Source organism: Corvus cornix, chromosome 2 (assembly GCF_000738735.6).
Source record: "Corvus cornix cornix isolate S_Up_H32 chromosome 2, ASM73873v5, whole genome shotgun sequence".
NCBI classification, from domain to species: Eukaryota; Metazoa; Chordata; class Aves; order Passeriformes; family Corvidae; genus Corvus; species Corvus cornix.
The window spans coordinates 36444936-36472521 of record NC_046333.1 but is presented as its reverse complement, the minus strand read 5'-3'; the positions used below and the strand labels follow the sequence as shown (position 1 = coordinate 36472521).

The window sequence follows — 27586 nt, the reverse complement described above, 5'->3', positions numbered from 1 at the left end:
TTATTATCTATGTGAAACTTTTTCCTCTTAGAAATAATCTCATACTTACAGAATTTGATCCAGGAAAATCATATCCTCCCATGACCTTCATGTAAGCCTTTTCTATTAGTGACACCCATAATTCATTTTTATTATTGGAATACGAGCAGAGAAGTTCCCCACTATGATCAACAGGTAATTGGTCATCTATGATTACCTGTGTGAAATGAATGAAAAATCATCATAAAGCTAATAAAGTATTTTGAAAGTAATTAGAAAATAAACCAAGACCCTCATTAATACAAAGCTTCTCAGACACAGCCAGACCTGACCATTATTCTCACATATGGACACCTCTATCAATCCTGCAGCGGCCTGCCCAAGTGAACAAGAAATTCTGTTGCCAGCTCTTACTTGCACTGGTCTAACTGGGTGACATGTAAGTGGCCGCCTTGACTGATGGGGACAGTACAATCTTATACAGTGTGTAGTACTTTACAAAAGGCACTTGCAGAAAAGTTCAGTGCAATTATAAGCATAAAAAGTAAAGAAAGCCTAACAATATTCCTCATCTAAATAGGAATCAGAACATGGATGATGCTTGGTAGCCAGCAGAGAAATAAATATTTATCTATCTTTAAGGAAACAAATTGTGTCGTATCACTTTCACAGCCTCTTGTTCCACATTTAAGCTTCTTCTCTCTGAAAAGGAAAAACAACTCAAAACAGCAGCTGTGACAGTATTAACATTTCTTCTTTAAATCAGGTAGTATATATTCATCATCATTACAGTTTCTTACTGCATATCTGCAGTGGTCTGAAACAGTTTCCCTGAATAGATGTTTCAGTTCCCTGTGGGCACTAGTCCATTACAAATACAGGCTACCAACACAGCACATTCTCTGGTCAAATCCTATCTGTGCAGGAATGAATGGACCTTTTCATAGGAGAGCAAATGGCCATTCATCCTAACAAAAGGCAGCCATTAGGAGATATTTTGGGAAGATTTTTAAGAGCAAGGCAGACACAAAAATGATACTTTCCTGAAACATTCAGACTCTGGAATTTTGTAGCTCAAGGACTTCCTGACCCAGAGGTTATATCTGAAAAATTAAGGGCCTTTGAGGAGTTTTCCCCTACTTCTCCACACCATGAACTTCTGAACTCTCATAAACATTCATCAGTCACTACGATCTGTGCTACAGTTACGTATTATGAGAAGAAATAAATTTTTTATGTTCTTACTTATTGCACTGAAAAGAAAATAAAGTAGTTTGTGAGTTTGCAAAGTTTTATCTTCAGGTATTTCCTCTTCTTACTAAAAATCTGTAGTCAAGCAAGGCCTTGCTTGAGTTATCAGTTGAGTGATTCCTCTACAGTCATTCAGTATCTATACTCTTCCTGACACCCCCCTCTGCATTCTTTAATTCTCTCTAAGATGGAGTGGAATACTGTACATCTAATTCATAAATAGGGCATACACTGTTTTGTTCCTGTTTGGTTTTCACAATTCTGCTAAGTAATATAAGGCATTTTTAACATGAATTTGATGTAAGGCTATTTTTATGAACATCTACAGAAGTACAGACAGAAGTAGTATATGGTTGCATACTTCAAAACCAAAAATTAATCTCAAAAAGGTTTGACCATTAAAAACTACTTTCCAAAAACACCTGCCTAAAGTTTTTGCTATGCAAGCACTTCATAGTGAAGCAGATCAAGCCTTAAAATACATGACTTATGCAATAACAGTACTAAGGTTCCCCAAAAACATTTACCTTTCTAGGAACACCATTGATATGAAGCTTCACCATGTATTTACCACATGGATTATATTCTGGTTCTCCTTTCTTATTCTGAGGGTAGATTATACTGTTAACAGTAAAAAAAAAAAGGAAAAGGAGGAAATTATGACATAAATTACTTGGCTATACACTTACAACAATAAAAGATGGATTAACACAGTCTGTTTCAGAATTTACACTGAAGACAAATATGGAATTTTTAATGAAGAGCAACTCACATTTAGTAAAAATAATGATGCTTAAATAGGTTTTATTTTTCAGGTCCTGCTCTTGCTGCAGCTTTCTACTTAATATAGTAGCAAAAAGAATGTAAGTAACCTAATTGTTTCTCAAACAGAAGCAAGGCAAACAAATTCATGTTAGTATTAAGCAAACAATACTTACACATCTATAATATAAATACAGTATTTGCCTGAATGACAAGTCAAACTTTTGAAGGAGAAGGCAGTGCAGAACTCGCTGCTGTTGAGAAGACTACAAACTCACTTCTCACAAGAATAGGTTAAAACAAAACAATCCAAGAACAGTCACACACTGGTCTGGCAAGAGCCTCCCAGAAAAGTCCAGAAAACCTATGGTACATTTATCATGGGACGCCAGTTGAGTGGAGATGAGATAGTGTTGCTAACATTAATTCCACAGCAAGTTGTAAAATGGATCACCTGTTGCACAGCAGCTAACAAAGTAGGAAAATGAAACTACAGAGCATTATAAATAAAATTTATATTTTAAAAATCCCCAAAAAATAAAGAATCCTTCCAAACTATTTATTACTCCTCAAAGCACACCTGAAGTTAGACTCCAGTGTCTGTATACATATGTATATTGACAGTGAGTTATATCTTAGTTAGCCGGGAGTTTTGTGATTTTTAAAAAATTTTGCAATGAACTATGTTTAATTAGTTAAGGAATGTTTGACTGTGATTTTAGCTGGTTTTGATTTAGATCTGTGTTGGCTGAGTATCAGTAGAAAACCCTGAGAAATTACCTCATTGCACCTGCAGAAAGCAACTCCATGAACCCGTACCCCTTAGAGAACTTAACCAACAGTTGAAGAACAAAATTCAATAAAGAGTTGTTTAATGGTTATCATATAACTAGAGATGAATAAGATATCATAGAAAAAGAAAGCTATCTTGAGCAAGTTAAGGAGTCAAAGGCCCATACACTCCAGAAAACCTGATTAATACACTGCAGGTACAGTAAAGGAGCAACTTCATAGGCTTGTACACCCCAGAAAATTCATCAATTCATCAATTATCTAACCAGGACAGCGAATTTAATAAAGCCCTGTCTAGCTGGATGAAACTTGGGTTATCCATTAAACAAAGACAGGTGAGATGTTCTGGTAGTAAAAAAAGAAACAAAACACCTATACCATGATGCAATAAATTGGGCAGGCTTTTGAGAGCATCTATAAAAAGTCTTGGATATTGGAGTGTGTATAAATGACTGAAAATTGTTTTTTCTTTGAACATGTCTATGGTGAATAAATTCCCAATCTGTTCCAAATTTTGACTTAAAATTGTTATTAGGAAGGTTTGTCTAACAGCTTTTTGCTGTTAGATTTAAAACCCTTTGTTTCAATATAAAGTTGGCTTCCAGCTTAGAAGTGCTGATACCACATGAGTCCCAGGGAGACGAAGGTGAAACAAATGCTGTTTTTTACTGTGTACAGCTGTCACAGAACATACTGCAAAAGCTTGGCAGTATTAAGTCTGAAAAGATCTTACAAAGCAACAGCTACTTACCTTGTGATCAATTTTTTGTTGTATCTTCTTTCATATGCTGCACTGATAGCTAGTGATGCCACGAAAGAACAATCTGACACTATTGTCTATAAAGAAAAGAAAACAAAACCAGTGAGGACATTTACTAATAACTCAGATACTGAGAGATGAATGCAGTGTGTGAAGGGCAGGAAAACAGTCAGTCGGTAATTCCCTTCAAATGGGACGATTTAAACCAAAAGAAGCAAAGCTACTATTAAAGAGGCAGAAAATGTATGCTTGCTCAACATGAGGCCCCTACAGAGCAACGTTTTTTCTATTTATTTAATCTCATGAGAGCCAAGGAAAGCCCTCTCACATCTGACAGGATTCCTTTTTGAACAAGAAAGTCCCCCATGATAAACCACTAACAGCATACATTTCTCCTTAGGAACAATTTACCTGCTTTATGCTGAAACTTGATACAGTATAGATCATCGTAGGGTTATTTGTTATGTCATCTGGTCGCACCCACTTGGCAAACATTGCTTTCTGTTTGGGGGATAATGGTAGCTTCCCACACTTATCACTAGATTTAAGATAGAAAAAAAGTAGAAATAAATCAATAGCAGTTTAGAAAAGCTTTCCATGGTATGTCCAGTCATATATATTTGATAGATGGTACAAAACATGCATAGAACAATTACAAAGCTTTAAAACAAGTTCAAAGAACACTGTTTCTAAGTTTGTGATTTTTTGGGGGGGGGAAAGGCAAAAATGTTAAAAAAAATTCAACCAACCCCAATGTCTTTGTCTATTATGGCTGTGTAATCTTAGCTTATTATTACTGCTTATGAATGAAGGTCTAGCTGCTACACACCACTCTTCCTTGGAATAGCCCTTTGCAGAGGAAACAGCTATCACCTGCATTTTACAAGCAACAGAGCTAACTCATTAGCATGGAGCAGCATCAGAAAACAGACTAAAGTTGCCAGTCCAGCCCAATAATCCAAAAAGCCAAATATAATATTGTCCTTGTAGGCTTGAAGACACAACTGCAAAAGCACTACAGAGCAGGATCAGCTTACAACAACATTTTAAGTTCAGAGTGGAAAAAGGAAGTGGTAGTATTTAAATATCTCCGCCTAAATTATGCTTAAAAGCCTATTTAAACAATTTTAAACTCTGGAAAAAAAATACAGAAATACCAAATATGGGAAAGTTTTGAAAAAGAAACAAAACTAAAAAAAAGAAGTTCAGTAATTGAAGCATACTTACGAAAAAGGCATAGGGAAGGCAAAACGTTCCCTCAGATCAACGCTCATGAAAGGTACATATTCAATGCCGTTAATCTTTGAAGTCTTCCTGCAAGTCATAGGAAAGACAAACAAAAAAAGAGTTACAAACCTATCAGTCATCTTCCAAAGACTAACTTGCAGAAGGTAATAACAAAATGAATTTTTAAAAACAAGACACAGTGCTTCTGAAAACAAGATAACTACCTCTTGAACATTATATATTTGATAGTTTTCAAAAGCCACAATTTAGGCTAATGATTTTATGGATTATTTAGCTTATTACACCTATAATAAAAATCAAAGTAAAAGGAACTGCATGCAACAGAAGGCAGAGGCTTATAAAATATTACACTCCCTCAATTTCAAGTGAAGTAGCAGTTGTATAATTGTAAAAACAACTTTGCACTTTGGTTTCTCCGAGCCAGATCTTTCATGAACTGATTTTGGAAAATCTTCAGCTTACCTGAGTACTTCAATCTCCTCTGCAGTGTATCTCTGACCTTGAGATTCACTAGCTTGTACTGCTCTGATTGTCTGTGGTTTATCATTTAGAGAAAAATCAGGTCCCAATGGAAAGAATGTTCTGACTGGCTGATTTGGTTTAGCTGTAGTTGACTTTTCTTTCTGAGATGACTTTGACATGGATTCCTTCAGTGCTTCTGCTCTAAAGCAAATAAAAAATGCATTTTCTTTACAACAGTGATAAAAATATAATTACAGTTCAATTACTGATTTTCTTTGTTCATGTTCCCACATATGTTAAATGGACTGAGCAAATGCCCAAGTTGACCAACACCACATTTTCTTAAAAAAAAAAAAAAAAAAAAATCAATTTCTGATGCTGGTACTTCTTTACTCTTCTGTTCTCGAATCAATTAAAATATAGCATTTCCAAATCATACAAGCTACTTTTGACAGAACTCATTAGATTTTTATTGCCTCTAAATTATGCTAATGGGAGAATTTGTGTAAGTGTTCATTATGTGGAATCTCAGAACAAGATCACTGAAACACAGAGAGAAAACTGATTTGCTTCCTCTCATACCTTACAGATCTATTTTGCCTAGCAGGTATAATAGTAGTAAAACCCCATGGGCATTCTCACAACCCAGCATTTCAACTGATTGAACACCGTGTATGCAGGAGCCATATTTTGTTACTGCTGCATTAAGCTTCTGCATAGTCACACACATGCAAAACATTGGGATTTTTTTCTGAACACAGACTGAGAAGGGCTAAAACCCAGCTTAAACTGAAACTTTGCCCAACATAGCCTGTGATTCACCATCATAGAGCTGATTTAAAAAGAGGTACATTGAACTTACGTAATTTGTTTCAGACAGAGATTTCACTACACATATACTGTGTAATTAGATTGCTGTCATCAAGGTAAGTTTCCCCGTTTCTGAGCTGTCTTCCTTATGAAGAGACACTGACACCTTGACTACATGCTAGCCTGAATTCAGCATCTTTATGGAGGCCAATAATTGCAGTACTCTGGATTATATCTCCGAAGTAGTGCATTTGTTCTAACAAGCACAGAGTCCTTTCCAAATTCTGCGTGTCCCAAGATTCCCAGAGGGTTGGAACAAGAGCTGCTACACTCAGCAGTGAAGCAGCTGGCAACCAGCTCCAAGGTGAACTCTACAGGAGCTTAGTCTACACAGAATCCACACAGACACATTAGACTGAGAATCCAGCTCAGAGAGTGCACTTAGACCTGACAGCAATTATGTTTACTAACATTAGCAGTACTCACCTATCTAGTGCTTGTCGGGCCAGCTGTTTCAGTTTGGACTGGAGGCCTGCTTCTGAAGTTTCAGTAGCCTAAAGTGCAAAATAAAAAGAAAATCTACACATCCAAAAACCACCAACACATTTTATAAGCTCAGTTGTCATACTTCTAGATTAGAGCAAAGAGTAACTACCTATTTCTTCCAATTCTCATTTTGAAATGAGCAAATGTTTTGCTTTGTTTGTTGTTGTTTCTTTTTTTAAGCTCAGCATAAAAAAATACTATGTAAGCAAATACCATTTTGCTGTTCTAGTGAAATGTTGATAGAATGGAAGTTACGTCTAAAATTCTTCAGCATGGAAAACACTGCATACACAAAAAGAATTGCCAGTACAATTAATTGTATGAAAACACTATTGGCAGAAAGAAGACACAACCAAATGTTGCATATACTGCTGGGCTTGGATGTGTTCAAATTCTTTTCCCCAAATGTGTTATAATGATCATGGTAACTAGGAACAAAAATTTAAAATGTTTACTTTCATAAAATACAAACAAACAAGATAGAGTTTCAAGAACCAAGTTTTTAACTTGCAATCAAAGGCATAAAATAATCTATGACAGGGCAACAAAGCAGATATCAAGAGTGTTAACTTCTGTTCCCATTTGGGAGGTCATTTATGACAGTTTATATTTTTGTCTTCCTTACAGATGAAGCATGGCTTCTGCAGCTAAACAATCTGCAGGAGGCACAACGTGAGGCGTGGCTTCTCCTGTGGCACCCACAAGCAGGTCTCAGGTGCTAGCTTTGTGCCTTGACTGATTATCCCAGATCAGGGAGGTTAACTGAGGATACAAAAAGCAAGCTACTTTCACCCCAAGAAACAAAACTAGAAACACCCTCTATAAGCAACTAATTTCATTTGCAAATAAATTACGCTCTGGAGTTCCTGGTTGGAAAAGACTTTTAAAGATTTATGAAGGTAAGTAGTGAGGACTGAACACCAGCACACTCATCTAGGAATCAGCCACAGAAGAGGAGTAATGGCTGCTCTCTGAATACTTCAAGGGTAAGGAAGAAACACATCTCTCCACCTGAATATACTGAGGAGAAAGACAGAAGTATAGCTTCAAGATAGCAGAGTTTCTTCACTCTCCTTTTATCCTGGGAAGAAGAAGGTACTTTTGGGTCATCCCTAGGGACAAAGCTTACCATCATGTCAGCAAAAGAATATGCTAGTCAAGATTAAAAGAAACTTCAGCAGTATCTTGTACCTAATGAAATACCCAATAAATGCAGCTGTTAATACGAGATATTTTCAGACTAACTTCAGTAATATTTGCATGCACTGACACAACAGAAGGAGGAACACAGCAGAGGAAAAGCAGCATGCTGCTGCAGTAAATGCTATGTAATAGACTGAAAACATTCTGCTCCAACAGCTCAAGTGGAAAAACTAGAGCAGTTCTACTAACTCTTGATCTGGTTACACTGTATCACCAGGGGGTTTTAGCCTAGGTAAAACCCGTTAATGCAGAGGAAAGAATTACTCTAGTATGTAGCAACAGTATCACAACACCCTCAACAACCCACAAATATTTTTACATTATAACATTGAAAAGAAGAGAAAAAGAAAAACAAACTTGGTGGAGTTACATTATGATGGTGAGCTCTTCTTGTAATGAGTTAGTTAAGGCAACCGGACTTCAGGGAGAAAAGCAGTACCTGTAATTATATTCTTCATTGTTTATGTAATGGCCAATTCATCTTTATTAATTTCAGTGTGACTTGAATTGACTCATAATAGCTTTAATGTTGAACACTTGAGTAATCAAGTAGTATTTTTAATAGTTTTGGCATCAGTAGACTGTTACATCTTCAGAAAATGTTATACACACAAATTTCCCTTAAATGACTTCCTTTAATGTAGTCAGAAAGTAATATTGCTGACACATTAGCAAGTCATCTTCATTTTTAACAGTTTTTAATTTCTGTTTGTGGCATTTGCTCCAAGGCAAAAATCAACATGAAAAAGGTTCCAGAATATTTCTAATTTTTAGTATAATCCAGTTCAGAGAAAAACCACATTAAAATCACAAGTCCCCATAAATTTACGATGCTCTGTAGTAACAAAGACTGGAAGAAACACTAAAAAAAAAAAACAACAGTGAGAAAAAAAAATTAAACGGTAGTTTTTACAAATACAGGTACTCCATTTTCAAGCCAGCCTTTTAGGGTCAGTCACTTGTGAGAGTGGAAGAATTTCTTACCATCACATAATTCCACCAAGTTAACCTGTAGCTTAACATACTGTTTTCAAACAGAGTTCCACTGCTTCTGTGTACAACTCTATAGCTTCTTCTGCATTGCCTTTATCATCTTCATCAAAAGCCTGTGTAACTAGGAAGTGAGCGCGCTCCAAGTCCAACTGTTGTTTTGACTTCAGAGGGTCTGTCTTCTGTGACTGAACTGAATGAAAAAGAAAGTATTTAGCTTTTTACAGCAGCAGACATGTAAAAACATCCTGAACATGCCACCAAAACACTAGCAGCTCTAATCAGATGGGTAATATCTATTTCTTGTCTGGAAACAAAATCCTTCTAAATTTTGCTAAAAACATCTATGCACGGACAAGAAAACACCATCACACTTCCCTGAAGCAGAGGTTAGCTTTCAGGATATTTCAGATGTGAAATAATGTAAATAAAATCTCTTTCATACTACACTGAGAATAAGGATGCTTAATTACGTAAAATATTGCATCATTTGTGAAAACACATCACTATGACAATATACAAGTTCTTTAGGTGTCCATGTCACTTAATACCTTTATTAATGACCTGAAGGAGAAGACAGACTGCAGACCCCACCAAATCAATTCACTCAAGCACACAGCTGCTCCTCAAAGGGACACAGACAAGCTAAACTAATGATCTGGCAGGAACCTCAAGAAATTCAACCAGGCCAAATGCTATGCCCTGTGCCTGGGACAGACTCACACCCTGCAGGGTACAGCTCGGTGGGGAAGGGCCTTGGGGACAGCTGGATGAGCCACAGCCAGCAAGCCCATGGCTGCAATGAAGGCTACCAGCACCCTGGGCTGTGTCAGCAGGAGCTCAGGCAGGAGATGCGGCAAGCGACCGCTACCCTCTACTCAGCAGACTCTGTCTGGAATACTGCATCTAATCTTGGGTCCCTAATGAGGCTGAGGGTGCAGGACCTGGCCTTTTCAGAAGAAGCTGAGGGAGCATGGCTTGTCCAGCCAGGAGGAAAGATGGTCTGGGGGGGATCCAATAGCAACCCAACATGAGTTACAAGGTTGTCAAGGAAATGAATTCAGGCTCTGCACTATGGTGTGAAGAAAGGGAATGAAAATCAGCAGTTATGAATGGAAACCAGGGGAGATTACAACTACATATATATTAAAAAATAATCACTAGAAATACAATTGTACCCTGGGGTCCCAGAGGCATCAAGAAATTTCTATCCTTACGTGTTTTTAGGACTTGTCTGAACCTGAGCAACCATGAATGTCTACCCTGCCTTGAGCAGGCCACAGGTCTAACATGCCTGCTGAAGTCCCTTTTTAGCCAAGTGATTCTATGATTCTGAGAATTGCAGGTATGCAAAAATTTGAGAATTTGGTCTAAGTAGAAACATGAAAACTAGATCAAACAAGGAAACCTTTATGAGAGCTCCTTTGCCCTCTCAAAGCTAGTAATTCTACATGAATACCAGAACCCACTTGCTTCAAATCCATCATGCAGCTGAGGCTTAGATGCCAGTTTTGACTTGTTCCTGATCAATTTTTGGTGCATATTTAATTACTTTCTCATGTCTGCTCTGCAGATGTGGCTCCTCAGAATATTTAAAAGCAAAGAATACCCACACTCAAGTCCTTAGAAAGTCAGTCTCCACTTAATTTATGATGTATCAGAATTCAAAGCACTGATGTGCTCATTGTATTTGTAGTTCCTCACAAAGGACAAGAAAATTAGAATAATAAAAACAGAGCAAACACCATTGATGTGTATTTCACAGCAGCAAACAACTTTCCACTCAATTAATTTAAGCAGTGGTTTAATTAGAAAACTCCTTACCCACCTGCTGAATGGAGAGCTTGAACTCTCTCCAAATACTCATTTATTTTTTCTTGAATATTTTCCAAGTTGGACCCAGCCATTCCAGCATAAATCAAGGCTTGTGCAGCTTCCTGCATGGAGAAGAATTGAGACAAAGTTAATGTTTGCTGCCTAGAAAATTACTTACCATAAACAGAGGGTCTACAGCAGCCATGAGTCGCATGAAAGCAAGCCCTTTGCTTTCTGCAAAAATACTCAGTGGCTGCAGGGAAATTCTGCTCAAAAGAAAATGTTTCAAGTTATAAGCTAGATCACGTTTAATTTCTCACATCTGGGACAACCTGTAAGACTATAAAAACATTCAGTTCTGTAAGACCAGATCTTAGGCCTGTTCATATCATAATGTATGAAATTAGGAGATTTTAAGTAAAACTTTTCAAGCATGCACTGAAATTAGTTTGGTTTTAAAGCTGAGGATTTAAGGTTACGAAAAAACAGTAGCTATTCCAGTCATTTGCATTTAATCTGGTAATAATGAAAGTAAACAAATATAAAAGCTTTTCAAAATCAGACACCAATAATTTTTGTTTAGAAAGTATTTTTTTAGTTATTACTACTCAGATAAAGCTATCAAATCTGGAAAGTCTACAAATGTGAGGTTTCCTACCTTTTCAAACTTGTTTTTTTAAATGTTTGCATGTATACAAAATACTGCATGCAAGTCTCCTTCCAGGAGGGAGTGCAGGCCTCTGGCTCAGAAGCACAGTACATTACCCACACTAAGGCTTTTTCCATACTGTACAAATCTATTAAGAAAAAACGCCTTCAGCTGCATGCGCTGTATATCCCTCCACTGAATTTATGAAAGACGTGTAAGGTTTGGCAGGGTTGCAATAAATAGCCAGAGCTGACAGAGTCTCAGAACCATATGGAGAATCAACATTTGTTACCCCACAAAAATGAGGACAGAAACCTTGTTTTGTCCTCATTATTGACAAGGGAAAACCCCCCACTTTTGTAGCAGTGCTCGCCTTCCCAGCAGCAGAAGAGGAGAGGAGGTGGTCGTGTTGCAGGCAGGCTGGGAATGCAGAAAGCAGAATAGTAACTAGAGAGCTGCTTCACAGAGATGGTGCTCAGAGGCTGCCCTGCATAGGGCAAGCACAGATCCATGGCCAGGGCTCCCTTGTATGTTTTATGGCCATTATTTTTGTCAAGCTTAGCAACTTGGTCGCATATTCATCTGTTTAGTTTGTCCAGGCTTAAAACTGATCCTGATAGAGCCTGTATTTGTTATCAGGATATATTTTCTCTGAGAAACATCACAGAACCAAGTACTGCATGCTCCCTGCCAGCATCCATCTCCATATTACATCACATAAAACATCCACAGCCACTGAAAGGTAAGCAGAAGTACCATTTATATATAGCAATTAACTACCACTAAGGTCTAGCACACAACTATTTTTTGCAGGGGAAAAAAGTGCACTACAGCTATGTGCTCAAGGGATGGGTATATTTGTCTGTGACATACTGCAAGTACAGACTGACGAAACAGGTGCTGTATTACAAAGGTATGTGGTCAACATATGATGCAAAGAACAAATGTGAATTTCCAAACCAGTGCTACAAAACCAGTGTATAATTGATGTTGTTTTTGTGATTTCAAGCACAATTGTTTTGCCTGGTTTTAAGATGTAAACATAACAGAAATAGTCTTCTATAAATCAAACCTGCAAAGGACTGAAGCAGTTGACCGAGTGCCTGTGGAGCCAGCATGCCAGCTGTTTCCAGTGACCAGATGGATGTGACATTCAGACTTAGCATTTATGATCTCTCCAATGTCACTACTGTTCTTTGTCATGAGTAGCATCCCACAGTCACACTACTAACTACTGATCATCAGTCTGCAAGCTGCTAATGGCTGGTCAACAGCCAAACTTAGCAACAGCCTTCAGCAGTTTTTCTGAAGTCATTGGTGTCCAAATATGATCCTAACATTACTGCAGAGCAGCATTAATTACCAAGCTGCCCTAAGCTAGTTCACATACAGCACTCATGTCGGCATCTATCAAAGTTACACGGTAGCAGAAAGCAAAGAGCACTTGCTAGCCACAGGATCTCCATTCACACAGGTCTGTTCTGGAGTTGTCTATGGCAACAACTGTACCATTTTCCATATTTCATCCTTAAGGTCAAGTTCCTGCAGAAGCCAGTTCAGCACCCAAGCTTTCCCACATGCTTAGTAATTGCACCAGTGGGCTCTGAACTGCTTAGAGCGATTGATAAGACAGCTGGTGACAGGCCAGAGCTTGCACTGTGCTAAAAAAAAAAAAAAAAAGCATAAAATATCCCTGAAATAATAAATGCCATTTTGTAACCATTTTGTTTAATCTAACATGGCAGTGATTCTTCAGGCAACATCTGGAAAGCCAATCATATCTAGGTTACACTCTTGTCTCGTGTAGCTTCAAGTGCACCAAGACTGCCAGGGCTGCATTTTTCCACTTAGCAAGAATATCACCTGTATACAGTATGTGAAAAAGGTTTTCCATACACTGTTCAAAAGCATACAAGGGCGACTATTTGCACAAAAAGATGTTTTCATCCTGAATAGTACTGAATAATTTCTTCCAGATAAACACAGAAATACACAGTACTAAAGCAGAACTGCACATGGTTATCAGACCATGCACACACACTGCTGTTGATGAACATAGAGCTTATCAGTGTTATTATGGGTAACTATAACTTTTGCATATATACGGTTTACATATATAAATTTAGCCCACACAAAATTAAAAACTGGGTTAAAAAAAAAAATACTCTTCTAGACTTCTTCCTATTCTTTCACACTTACACGCATAGGTCACCATGATATTAACACTATGCTTTTTAAACATTTCACAGATACCTTGTACATATGAAATAAAAGGCCAACTACAGATCCCTTAACAAGTTAATGGAAGAGAATGACTTTGTCAGGATAATGGAATTTGTGGAATGATTACTGTGATAAGGACAAACAGAGGCTTTAAAGAGATCCCTTCTCGCAGGTGAGAAGTTAATGGGATATGGAACTTTAATGTAAATTTAAGACACATAAAACAACAAAATGAGACAATTTGCACAGGTGAAAAATGCCTAATGGTTGTACAAAAACCACTAGATACCAGTAGTAAGCCTACAGGTATTGAGCAAGACACTGAATCAACCTCATTATAGCCTTAGCTAAGCCAGCCTGAAACTGTACTGAAAAAATAAAATCTGATCCCTAACGGAAAGAATACTCACACGAGGTTAAAAACCTGTCACTGACAGCTTGTGAGCTGAAGCTGTCTTACTGCTGAGCATCTTGCATTTCACCACAGACTTCTCTATTTACTTGATGACTGTACAACAGCGTTGCTCTCAGCTGCACACCCAGGAGCAGCACTATGCCCACTTGTGGTTCTCCAAAATGCCCAGCGCTTACACTGCCAGCATAAAACTGGTCAGTCTTTCTGGCCTGGCAGGGCCTGGGGAGAGGCCAGGAATGAAAGTGGAGAACCAGCGGGGCAGAGATGTATTTAGGTTACGATGAATCTTCCCAGAAGCACTGAAGGGGCTGGGTCTCCAGCAGCTGGAAGAAGCACCCGTTCCCGTTTTTCAAGCAGAGTACCTGCAGTGCTACCCCTAAGCCGGTCGGTAAACATCAGCGCACGGACAGCGCTCGTTCCCACCTAAAAACAGGACGCAGGGAAAAGGCGTTTCACAACCCGCCCTGAAGGACGCGGCTCCTCCGGAGACTGACAAACTTTCGACGCGCACGCACGGCCTTCCGCTCTCGTCTCGGCGGGCACCGCCTCACCTTCCCCGGGCCAAGCAGCTCGTCCCCGGGGCACACCCGCCGGGGGAGGGGCGGGGGCGGCCGCGCTGACCCAGCGCGTCTCTCTCCGCCAAGCAGGGCCGTGCCGGGCCGCGGGGGGTGCTGAACACCCCTCTCCGGCCCTCCGGGGGCGAAGGAGGAAGCGCGAACCCTTCCCGGCAGCTCAAGAGCACCATGCGGCCGCGGGGAGGGAAAGGGGACACCGGGCGCCCCGAGGGAAGCGGCGTGTCCCGCGCCGTACCTGTATAGAGAGACCGCGTCCTGGTAGCGCCCGCTCTGGTCCCGCTGCACTGCCAGCTGCGCGAACTTCACCGCCGTCCAGCCCAGCGTGGTGGCGTCCATGATTGGCACCCTCCCGGTGCGGCGGCAGCTCCCGTCGAAGCCCACCCTGTCCCTGTGCCCCGCCTCCCCGCAGCCCCGCGCCCGACTGAGCGCTTCCCCCGCCTCCCTGACCCCACCGCGCCCGTCGGCCGCGCCCCCCCATGTCTGGCCACGCCCCCGTACCCTCCCCGCTGCGCATCTGGCCGCGCCACCGGCTCTCACCGCGGGCCGATCCGCCTTGTTTGGCCGCGCCCACCGGCTCTCACCGCGGCCGATCCGCCTTGGCCGCGCCCACCGCACGCCCACGCCCGCACGCCCTGACAGCGGCCGCCCCGCCCGGGGCCGCACTGCGCGTGCTGGGGCGCGGGGGCGGTGCCGGCGGGAGTGGCGCGCGGCTGCATGCGGCGCTGTGAGGGGCGAGCGCGCGGGGCGGCGAATACAGCGCTACGGAATTACAGAATCAGTTGGATTGGAGATCCTCGAGACCTCTGAGATCATCGAATCCAGCCCGTGACCGAACACCACCGTGTCAACCAGACTGTGGCACTAAGTGCCATGTCCAGTCTTTCCTTAAACACCTCCAGGGACGTTGATTCCACCACCTCCATGGGCAGCCCATTCCAATGTCAAATCATTCCTTCGTTTAAAGAAATTCCTCCTAATGTCCAACCGGAGCCTCTCCTGGAACACGTTAAGACTACGTCCTCTTGTCCTGTCACCGACAGACCCCCCTCCCCCCCCACCCCCCACCCGCTACACCCTCCTTTCAGGGAGTTGTAGAGAGCAGTAAGTTCTCTCCTGAGCCTCCATTTTTTAGGCTAAACACCTGCAGCTCCCTCAGCTGCTCCTCACAGGACTTGTGTTCCAGACCTTTCACCAGCTCCATCGCCCTTGTCTGTCTGGATTCACTCCAGCACCTCAATGTCCTTCCTGAACTGAGGGGCCCAGAACTGGACACAGCACTCAAGGTGTGGCCTCACCAGTGCCGAGTACAGGTGAAGAATCACTTCCCTGGATTCTCTTCCATCCCTTCTCTCCCATCGTTGTCAGTCACGGGTGAAGGGAGCAGGTGCAGCCCAGGGGGGCTTCTGCGGTGTTTTAAAACAGAGTGGGTTGGGTTTTTTTCATTTCTCACTTTTTGATAGAGGTGGTCATGGTCAATCCCCTTGAGGCTGTGTTTTCTACCCTTAAGGAAAGCGTTTTCAGTGTGCACCTGTTTGTCATCTAGGTGTAAAGTGGAAAGCAAACAAAAAACCCAGGTGTATTGTACTGATCCTCGTTAAAACAAAAAAATCAGCCTAGCAGTTTTGTAACCTAGATTGCTTAGCTAGGATGTTCAGGATTTTTGGTTGTTTCTGTTTTTGTGGTTTTTTTTTTTTTTTTTTTGTGTGTGTGCGTGGGTTTTTTTTTTTTTTTTTAACTGTAAGAGGAAGTTAGGGGAAATCTGAGGGGTGAGATTCTTGAGGGGGGCCCTTCCACAAGGAGCCACACGGCAAGGGGCAATGGGAACAAGTTGCACTGGGAGAGGTTTCATCTTGACATAAGAAAGAAAGTCTTTATGGAAGCATCGACCGCTCATTGGAACAGCCTCCCTGGGGACATTGCTGGAGGTTTTCAAGAGGGTCTAGACAGGGTGCTAGTCTCATCTATGCTCTTCTTCCCACAGAAGGTTGGACAAGGTTCCTTCTTACCTGGACAGTTTTGTGATTCTACAGGCTTTTATTTCTGCCTGAAAATACAGCTTATTGCAAGGCATTGTTTTCATGAGATATAAAAATACTGTCTGGCAAGTTATTATGCAGCTCTCTCTTATGAGTGTGTCTTTTCAGCCTGTTTTCTGATTATAGATTTAGTAAGAGATGCAGCTAAATGCAGGAGTACTAGTTCCTGAAATACTAAAAGGTATTATTTTTCCTATAATATTCTTAAGTACAAAGTTAAGTGTTCCCATTCCATCTTCTTCTCTTCCTTATCCCTTTTGTGCTTTACTGACTGCATTTATATAAAATACAGTAAGGTTTAGTGCAGAAAGGAACTTGGGTCTTTTGATCTGCTATGTAGGGTGAAGTTCTTGTATTCTTCATAGCTTTGCTTTTTGGCTGTGCTCCTTATGAGGTTAGTTGCTTTGAGTTTTCTTCTTCTTTCAAAGTACATTTTGTGGTTTTTGTCTGAGCACAGGAAAGATCCACATTACACTAAGAGGTTTTACTGAATAAAGCTGTATTTGTTCCATATTTACCTCATGATACCATGAAAATGAAGGAATTCCAGTCAAGGTCTGCTTCAATTTGATGTTGAGACACAGTGGCGTAACATGTATAGCCTAAAATTAATTTTTGTATCATGGCTTCAGACTAAACTATTTATGGATCAAATACAAGTCTGAAGTATTCAGAGTGACACACATGATGAAAAGGAGGCTGAACTGGGCAGAACCATAGATAATGCTGTTCCTTACTTAAATCTACATGCCAAAACCACTTACTCTGTAATATAAGCCAAGATCTCTTCTAGCTAAATGGATTCAAAAATGTCACTTAGAAGAATTATTTTTTCACTATTTGATAGTCACTGTGGTTGGTCCTCTTCAGATAATAAATGGCTTATGTGTTTCTGTTTCTTACTAATCTGTAAAATTCTACAAAAGGCGTTTAAATGTACAAAAAAAGTACAGTAAGTTAGTGAGGTCATGACTGCAGCTAAGACTTCATACATACCAATTTTTGCCATTTGCTTGTAGTGGCGTTTTACTTTTGGAGCCAGATATTAAAATTGGCCCATTTTCTTCCTAGATGAGGAAGAATAATTTCTTTCAATTGATGTTGATGTATCCCAGACATTTAAATTTTTGTACGGTTAACTCTTGCCTCCCAAGATATTGTGCAGAAAATCACTTCCACTAACTGAGATTGTTATATCCCTTTTTCCACTTTCACAAATCCCAGTTCCACATCCAGGTCCTCCTCTGCCTCAGTTTCTCTTACCTTTGGTGATATTTGCTCTGCGTATCCCTTACTTCCCACCTTTTGCATACCTTAAGTGCCTTCCTTCCTAATCTCATCTAATGCTTGCTTTCTTTCCTTCCTGCCTGCCTTTTGCAGTCAATATTCTCCGAGAAGATCATAGCTCCTGTATGTTATCTTAATATTATTCCCTCCAGCTCTGTTTTTGCAGAGGCAGTATCAGATGAAGAAATTCAGGTCTCTGTTTCTGTGTCATAGTTTCTCATTGCTAACAAGACAGAATCAGTTCATTCTCATTTTTCCTTGCTCTGAAGATGCTTTCATCCCTCTTTTCCTTTTGTCTCACATAATGCTGTAATTTGCTGTCTCCCAGCTCCTCTTCCTGCCTCCTGATTTTGATTCTTGCTTCTCTGCCACTTCTTCTCCTCATGTTTTCAAATATATGTTGTAGGGATAGGCATTTGCATGTTGGTCATGCTTCTTACCTAAATTTTGCTTATTGCCATACCTATTTTCATTTGACTATAGGCAGAGCTTTTAATGCTTTATAATCCTTTCTTTTTTTCCCCCAGGAAAAAACCCCAAAGATACAAACCTTTGATATGATCTGGTCTGTGAATTCCTCCATCGCTACTGTTATAAACATATCTCGTAATATTGGCTTCTCACAAGTATTAAGGTAGAGATTATATAATGTTAGAAATGCTTTTGCTGTGTGGATGTAGTTTTCTTTCTTTTTAGCAAGAATATTAGCAAGTGTGAGCAAGTAAGATAACCTCCAAGCGAACAGAGGATCAGGCCCGAGAAGCTGCAAATCAAATCAACACTTTGTCCAGGGAACAAAGGGGCCCAAAGGCTACTCCACCCGGAGAATGGGGGCCCAGGGAGGCCCAGAGCCGCTATCACTGCTCTGCCCAGGGGGGCAAAGAGGCCCAAAGCTGCAATCAGCCCTGACTGTCTGGGGAATTAAGAGGCCCACGTTACTATCAACTCCCACCTGGTGAAGCCAAGCCCAAGAATCAAAAGAAATAAAACCGCAAGGCAGAAGACTACGCATGCTCTAAAAAGGCGGAACCAAGGAGGGGCCATGCAGAACAGCTCTTGGAAAAGTTTGAATATGCATAAAGAACAGACAGTAAAAATGGTATAAAAAAGGACTATCCCTGAGCATCAGGTGTGCTCTTGGCAGAGCGCCAAGGCACCCGGCCATTACCTCTTTGCTTTATTTTATGTGTCTCTTATTGTCTTTATATTAAACTTTTTAAATTCTCACAGGAGAGTGAACCTTGTTTTTCACAGCAGGTTGGGAAGTAAATGTCCAAAAGGAGAAAGATGGATTTGTTTCACATATATTGTTGGGAATAAAGTCTCAAGCTTAGTAAAAGAACAACTAGTAAATAAAGAGGCAAAGCCAGCACAACAATCTAACTCTGTATCGACCCCAATTCAAGACATGTATGTGAAACTCAAACAAAAATTTAGAAAATGAAATCTCAAAATTGAGAAAAAAAACCTGTTTGTGGAATTAGGGGAAAGGATAGGTAAGGAATTGAATGTAACCAACTGCTGCGTCTGTGGAGGGCCTCTGATGACAGAGGAATGGCCATGGAAAGGCAGTAGCTTGAGCCCAATGGAACTCCTTAAGTGGAATCGGACAAGGATCAGGGGAGAACACAGACCAGCAGGGTGGGTACTGAGCTCAACAGCGATAGGAGAGGAGTGTCTCTGGCGCAGCGGGAACAATTTCCTCAACGAAGCAGGAAATACTCCCTGTAAGAGACAGAAAGTCAGTAATGGAACTTTTACCTGGTGGGTCCCCGATAAACCAGCTCTGTATTGGACTCAGGAAAAAACAAAGGAAAAGACACTTTAAAAGTACATCGCTTTTTTCGTATTCATCACCATCATGCAGAATTCATTAATTCTTTGGAGTCGCTGAGTATCATCAGTCTTATCTTTTTCCTTGGCTCCATTCCGTCTGGTTTCGGGTTCTTTTCTTTTGATAAGATTTTCCAGGAATGAGAAGACCCTCCCCATCGTTCCCAAACTGACCACCCAAACTACAGACATTCTACAGCATTACATTACAGAACCCAGGCAAAGCTTTTCTAACATTAAGGAACATGAAAAAAACCAACATCACAATCCATTCATAACAATGACGTAACATGCGAAAAGCCAACATCACAATACCATTTATAACAGAGGGATCCGCCGGAGGCACCCGCGGTGCTGCGGTCTGGCCGCGGAGTGATCCGCCGGAGGGACTATTTGTGATGCGGCCTGCCCGCGGAGCGATCAGCGGTGATGCGACCCGCCCGCGGAGTGATCCGCCGGAGGGACTATTTGTGATGCGGTCCTGCCCGCGCAGGGATCAGCGGTGATGCGACACTGACCGCGGAGTGATCGCCGGAGGGACTATTTGTGATGCGATCCTGCCCGCGGAGGGATCAGCGCTGATGCGGGCCCTCCCACCTGCCCAGCTGCTGTCGCTTCCTTTTCCCGCTCTCCCCTCTGCTCCCAGCGCTTCTCCTTGAAAGGGGACAGCTTTTCCTGGGGCTCTTTTCCTGCCGGGCTGCAGCGATTGCTCCCCTAAAGGAGCAGGGGCAGCTTTGCTTGCAGCGGCACGGATTAAACAGAGCAGGCCCGGAACAATTCCTGCCTAGCAGGGTTTGTATCACATTCCTAAGCCAGCACGAGAGCAGCAAGTGAGGGAGCGGCAGATGAAGGAGGCTGCGGCTCTGGCCAGGCTGCGGAGGGCTTCATCTGTAAAATAAGAACATGGAGAGACAAAGTAACCAGAAAGGGCAGGAAAAAAAAAGAAAAAGCCAAGATAAACGAAACTTTTTTAAAAAAATAATCCGGACACAGAGGGACTTCTGGCTGGAGAACTTGCTGGGGAGCAATCCTGCCCCTCTGTGAGGCAATGCCAGGGCAACTCCAGCTGAAACCTGCACACAAACACCACAAAGATTTCGGATATTTGCAGTAAGCATCCACTTAGCAACTGCTGGTTAATAATTTATTCACTTTCCCATTCAATGGTACATTCAGTCCACAAGACTTAAACACCTTTCTGGCAGTTTTATTTACAGTCTGGAGCGTGTTCTGTAAAACACAGGAGTGCTCACAGACAGACACACACAACATAGGGATTTTCAAACATTTAAACAAGTGCACTTTATTCCAAAGGAAGTCTACACACTACTTTTTCCTAAAAAACATAAAAAATACTCTAGTTACTGTATTTTACCTAAACCAAGATACTTGAGAATTCTTCCACAAGTGATGCCCCCTTCCCCAAAAAGGGCACTCCGACAAGAAGGAATTCAGGAGACTGCATCACCAAATAAAATCCTAATGGCAACTGCTTCAATGCACCAGAAGAACAAAGAATTCCCACTCTGCATCCAGCAATCCCTGCTCTGCAGCCTGTTTGGATCTGCTTTTGTAGGGCTTGTGGGGCTTTTGCACTCACTTCCTTCTCCAGGGCAGTTCCCACAAAGAAAGAATGACTGAATTTCTGCACACTGTCACTCGGCAATCCTGCATTTCACACATCCCTTGGGAAACACATCCAAAGGGAAACACTTTCCTTTGAGCCCTTTATTTCAAGGAGTCTCTTTTTTACTGAGCATCCAGTGAGAAGTAAACAAAAGAACACAGGCCTGCTACCCTATGGTTCCTAATCCTTACAGTCTTTTAAGCAAAATTCCACCTCAACATCAGTGGTTTAGTGTGGTGGATCTTAAAGATGCCTTTTGGGCTTGCCCACTGGCAGAGGAAAGCCGGAATGTTTTCGCCTTTGAATTGGAAGATCCAAACACAGGGAAAAAGAACCAATTAAGATGGACTAAACTACCACAGGGGTATTGTGAGGCCCCAAATTTATTTGGGCAAGCCTTGGGAGAAATATTACAAACCTTCCCCACTCCCCCAGGAATACAAATTATCCAATATGTAGATGATCTTCTAATATCAGGAGAAGATGAAATTAAAGTTAAAGAAGCTACTATAAAGCTTCTAAATTTTCTTGGGGAAAAGGGACTAAGGGCATCAAAAAGGAAATTACAGTTTGTGGAATCAGAAGTAAAATATCTCGGCCACCTGATAAGCAAAGGTAGCCGAAAACTAAGTCCTGAAAGAATTACAGGGATTTTATCCCTCCCTCCTCCCTCTTCAAAGAAGGAGGTTAGGAAACTGCTGGGGCTACTGGGATATTGCAGACTATGGATTAAAGGATATACACAAGCAGTAAAATTTTTATATGAAAAATTAACAGTAGGAGACAATATACAATGGACCAAAAATGATAATAGAAAAACTGAAGCCTCAGTACCAGCCCTAAGCTTACCCTCACTAGAAAAACCCTTTTTTATATGTGAATGCAGAAAATGGAGTAGCTCATGGTGTATTAGTCCAGGAATGGGGAGGGGTGAGAAGACCAATAGCTTATTTATCTAAATTATTGGACCCAGTAAGCCGTGGCTGGCCAGTATGCATTCAAGCCATAGCAGCTACTGCTATTTTGGTGGAGGAGAGCCGTAAGCTCACCTTTGGAAGTAAACTGATTGTATACACACCCCATGCAGTCCGAAATGTGCTAAATCAAAAAGCTGAAAAATGGTTAACAGACTCCAGGATATTAAAATATGAAGCAATTCTGATTGACAGTAATGATCTAACTATAGAAACAAGCAAAAGCCTTAATCCGGCCCAATTCCTGTATGGGGAACCAAAAGATAACCTGGCACATGATTGCTTGGAAATTATTCAATACCAAACAAAAGTTCGGGCGGATCTAGCAGAACAAGCCCTCTTGGAAGGGGAAAGAATATATGTTGATGGTTCATCCAGATGCTTGCAAGGAAAAAGAATGTCAGGATATGCCTTAGTCGATGGGATAAATATGCAGACCATCGAAAAAGGAAAACTACCTTCAAATTGGTCGGCGCAATCTTGTGAATTATACGCTCTAAAGAGAGCACTGGAGCATTTAGCACACAAAAAGGGGACCATCTATACTGATTCAAAGTATGCCTTTGGGGTAATACATACCTTTGGAAAGATCTGGGAAGAAAGGGGTTTACTAAATTCAAAGGGGAAGGAACTGATACATGAAGGCCTGATTTCAGAAGTTCTGGAGGCATTAAAATTGCCTGAAGAAATAGCCATAGTGCATATCAAAGGACACCAAAAAGGGATGACCCCAGAAATAAGAGGGAATAATCTAGCAGACCAAGAAGCCAAAGATGCAGCAGAAAATGGGACTAAACAAATTATGTTAATCCTGACCCCAGAAAGGGGAGAATTGGAAATCCCCAAATTTAGTAAAGAAGAAAAGGAATTATTTAAGATAGGGGGAGAACAAGATCAATCTGGAAAATGGAAACTCCCTGATGGGAGACAGTTACTTAATAAGCCACTCACTAAGAGAATATTAGAAGATATGCATCAAAAAACTCATTGGGGTACTCAAGCTTTGTGTGATCATTTTCTGAGAAATTATGGGTGTATTGTAATCTTTGGGGTAGCAAAACAAATAACTGGGAACTGTATAACTTGCCAAAGAGTGAATAGGAAAATAATGAGAAAAACATTAAGAGGCCGTGAGTTAGCTCTGCAACCATTCCAAAGTATCCAAGTAGATTTCACTGAACTTCCTCAAGTACAGAGATGAAAGTTCCTATTGGTAATAGTGGACCATTTAACGCATTGGGTTCCTGCCACTAGAGCTACAGCTAATGTAGTATGCAAAACCCTTCTGGAACAAATTATTCCCAGATATGGAATGGTTAATAAAATAGACTCAGATAGAGGAACACATTTTACATCCAAAGTCTTACAACAAATAACTCAAGCCTTGGGATAAAATGGGAATTACATACCCCCTGGCACCCACAAAGTTCAAGCCGAGTAGAAAGAATGAACCAGACTTTGAAAAAAACTTTAACAAAATTAATGATTGAAACTCAAATGTCATGGGTAAAGTGCTTACCTTTGGCTCTGTTGAGAGTCCGAACACAGCCCAGGTCAGACCTGGGAGTATCTCCTTATGAGATGATGTTCGGATTACCCTTCCTTACCACTCAACATGAAACAGCCACTTATGAAGTGGGAGAAGCAAGTGTCAGAAAATATGTCACCACAATTGCCAGAACACTTGAAAATTTGCGGATGAAAGGAATGATCCCTCAAACCACAACCTTGGAGTTCAAAATTTATACTATCCATCCAGGGGAATGGGTACAAATAAAAACATGGAAAGAACAATCTTCGACTCCACAATGGGAGGGTCCTTTTCAGGCACTGCTGACGACTGAGGCCGCAATCCGGACCAAGGAACGAGGGTGGATCCATGCCAGCAGAATCAAAGGACCTGTAAAAGAACCTGAAGAATGGACTGTAATATCCAAACCAAGTGATACCAAATTGATTCTTAAACGGAGGCCAGGTGGCAATGAACTAGAACAAATCTAAATAATCCAAAGGATATGCAAAGAATCACACCTAACTGAGAAGTAAAAGCCAAGTGCCCCTGACAAATTCTGGGACATCTTGGAGAAGAATATTCTCACTTCAAACAGGAAGGGTTGGGACTGTATCAAACAGGGAACTCTCATGTTCTGATTCTAGCCTGTGATTTGTATTAGAAGGGGGAGAATCACAACTTCCATCAGTGCCACATCATATACCCTGTTTGAATCATTCTAACGGGGCATGCCAGCCAGGTCAAATATAAGTAATTAATCTGGGGAAATTGGCATTTCACACATCGACACCCTAGTTGTAAAGGTGTCAAGCACAAATCCCCTATCCAGACAAAATAAGCAACAAAAGCAATAACTTTGCTCTGCAGATGGGAATTACTAGTGCCTGTTGAATGGGAAATACCTAAGATACAATACTACAGTTAAAAAGTGCCAAAAGAAGCCTACAAAAGGAAGTGACAAGGAAATAGAGGGCAAGACCGGGTTGGCCACTGTACTTGCCACCGAGAAGATCCAATACACCTGCTATGGGTTGCAACCTCATAGGCAAGGGAGGTGGGAGTATAAGCCATGCCAGACCTCTGTTATTCCTTCTTTTGTCACTTATCCTGGTCCCTTTCGGGACACCGGCAAGACCATGTTACAAATGCTACCGAAAGCTCTACATGGAAAGACACCGGGGCTTCTTTCTTATTACTCATACCCATATCAACAGTCACTGTTATGACTCGTCCAAATTAGGTATTTGCATGCATAAAGGGGAAAAATATTGGATTACAGAAAATTTGGGAACAAGTGGAAACAGACTAAGAAGTAATTGTCCAAAAGGAGAAAAATGGATTTGCTTCACAGCTGCCACCAGGGGAACAGTCCAAGATTTGGTAAAAGAACAAGTGGTAAGTAAAAATACAAAGCCAGCACAGCAACCTCGCCCTATATTCACCTCACGTCAGGACCTGTATGCAAAGCTTAAACAACAGTTAAAAGAGGAAAAAAACCCCAAGGTTAGGAAAAAAACCTGTTTGTGGAATTGGGGGAGAGGATAAGTAAAGAACTTAACATAACCAACTGTTGGGTCTGTGGAGGAGCTTTATGACAGAAGAATGGCCATGGAAAGGTAGCAGCATAGGCCCAGTAGAACTCCTTAAATGGAACCGGACAAATATAAGAGGGGGGAACCGACCTGAGGGGTGGATTTTAAGTTCAACAGTGATAGGGGAAGAATGCCTCTGGCGAACTGGGAAAAATTTCTTAATGAAGTAGGAAACACTCCCTGTAAAAGGTATAAAGTAAGTAACAAAACTTCAACGTGGTGGGTCCCAGAAAAACCAACTTGGTATTGGGCTCAGAAAAAAAAAAGGACTGTGTATATGATAATGAAATTGGACTCTTTCAGTGTAATGACACAAGGAAAAATCCTTATTTTGGAATCCCAGAAATATCCAAATTTTGGGAGAATATAAATCAACAAGAAGGTGATTATTGGAAAGCACCAGATGGCTTATTTTGGATATGTGGGAAAAGGGCATACCCAAGACTCCCTTCACATTGGAAAGGGAGTTGTACATAGGAATCATTCAACCAGGGTTTTTCCTTTTACCAGAACCAGAGGGAGATCAATTAGGAATACCTGTCTATGAAGACTTCAAAAGAAATAAAAGAGATTTATTGGAGGATTTCAAAAATGGAAAGATGAGGAATGGCCCCCTGAACGAATATTAGAAACATATGGGCCAGCTACCTGGGCACAAGATGGAAGTTGGGGATATCGAACCCCAATTTACATGCTAAATTGTATCATCAGACTCCAAGCTCTTGTAGAGATCATAACCAATGAAACAGCTGGGGCTATGGAATTAAGAGTCAGTCAGCAACGCCAAACCAAAGCTGCAATATATCAAAATAAGCTGGCTTTAGACTATTTATTGGCTGAAGAAGGGGGTGTATGTGAGAAGTTTAATACATCAGATTGTTGTTTAAAAATCTATGACAATGGAGATGCCATTCTAGATATCGCCAACAATATCAGAAAAATAGCCCATGTACCAGTCCAAAAGTGAGAATCAATAATGACTGCTAACAGGTAAGATGGCGTATTAGAGAAAGAATGGTAGAAGAAGCTAGGTTTCTTCCTCTTATGTGCTACAGCTGGTCTAATATTTCTCCCTTGCTTGATCCCCTGCTTTATTCGGCTAATCACCAGCGTAGTTCAAGGCATGCAAGTTGTGGCAATGCCTACTGACCCAAAGTTGGCTATGTCTGGAACAGCACAAAAAATTATGGTATTAAAAAGACAAAGTGATATAAAAGACCCTCTCGAAGAAGCCAAATTGATCTATGAAAAGAATGAACGAGCATTAGAAGCCAAGAAAAAAAGAATTATTGCTCAAGCCAAATGATTTATGAAATAGAAAAAGGGGGGATTGTTATAAACATATCTCGTAATATTGGCTTCTCGCAAGTATTAAGTAGATATTATATAATGTTAGAAATGCTTTTTGCTGTGTGGATGTAGTTTTCTTCTTTTTAGCAAGAATGTTAGCAAGTGTGAGCAAGTAAGATAACCTCCAAGCGAACAGAGGATGAGGCCCGAGAAGCTGCTCAATCAACACTTTGTCCAGGGAACAAAGGGCCCAAAGGCTACTCCGCCCGGAGAATGGGGGCCAGGGAGGCCAGAGCCGCTATCACTGCTCTGCCCGGGGGAAAGAGGCCCAAAGCTGCAATCAGCCCTGACTGTCTGGGAATTAAGAGGCCCACTACTATCACTCCACCTGGTGAAGCCAAGCCCAAGAATCAAAAGAAATAAAACCGCAAGGCAGAAGAATACGCATGCTCTAAAAAGGCGGAACCAAGGAGGGGCCATGCAGAACAGCTCTTGGAAAAGTTTGAATATGCATAAAGAACAGACAGTAAAAATGGTATAAAAAAGGACTCACCTCGAGCATCAGGTGTGCTCTTGGCAGAGCGCCAAGGCACCCGGCCGTTACCTCTTTGCTTTATTTTATGTGTCTCTTATTGTCTTTATATTAAACTTTTTAAATTCTCACAGGAGAGTGAACCTCGTTTTTCACACTACTTTCACTCTGTTGCGGCAATACAGAGTCAGAACAGGAGTTAGTCCTTTCTTCCTCTGACTGGAGTATACTTGATGCCTGTTGAAAGAGTACAAGAATAGGATAAAGTCAAAGTAATGTTTTGTCTCAGCTTCCTGTGAGTTGAACTCACGTTATTGCCTCTGATACTACTTGCTGGGTTTCTTTTCAGTTAATTAGTCTAATTGTTGCTTTAGCACATTTTGATTTTGGCATTCAAAATATTTTGAGGGAATGTTTAAACT

The 27586-nt window shown here is 41.1% G+C and overlaps 1 protein-coding gene and 1 long non-coding RNA gene across 5 annotated transcripts in view; both read right to left on the bottom strand.

Annotated features, from left to right (window-relative positions):
* Positions 1-14894, bottom strand: part of CAPN7 (calpain 7) — a 33194-nt gene extending 18300 nt beyond the window's left edge. For 2 of the 4 annotated variants that reach the window (XM_039571544.1, XM_039571549.1), the window contains exons 1-10: positions 14711-14894; positions 10632-10736; positions 8839-8996; positions 6551-6618; positions 5255-5455; positions 4772-4858; positions 3956-4082; positions 3536-3621; positions 1758-1851; positions 50-196 (exon numbers count right to left, since the gene is read on the bottom strand). In XM_039571544.1, the coding sequence (XP_039427478.1) occupies positions 50-196; positions 1758-1851; positions 3536-3621; positions 3956-4082; positions 4772-4858; positions 5255-5455; positions 6551-6618; positions 8839-8996; positions 10632-10736; positions 14711-14816 (1179 nt within the window). In that variant the 5' untranslated portion in view covers positions 14817-14894. Of the gene's footprint in view, positions 1-49; positions 197-1757; positions 1852-3535; positions 3622-3955; positions 4083-4771; positions 4859-5254; positions 5456-6550; positions 6619-8797; positions 8997-10631; positions 10741-13900; positions 13921-14710 lie in introns of those variants that run through there. The other 2 variants (XM_010398866.4, XM_039571541.1) reach the window with 2 other exon arrangements.
* A 4197-nt stretch (positions 14895-19091) lies between these two features.
* LOC120409743 lies at positions 19092-20080 on the bottom strand. Its single transcript, XR_005601517.1, has 2 exons — positions 19952-20080; positions 19092-19528 (listed from the first exon to the last, which is right to left on the bottom strand). It is a non-coding gene; the product is annotated as an uncharacterized LOC120409743 (long non-coding RNA).
* Positions 20081-27586: the final 7506 nt, after the last annotated feature.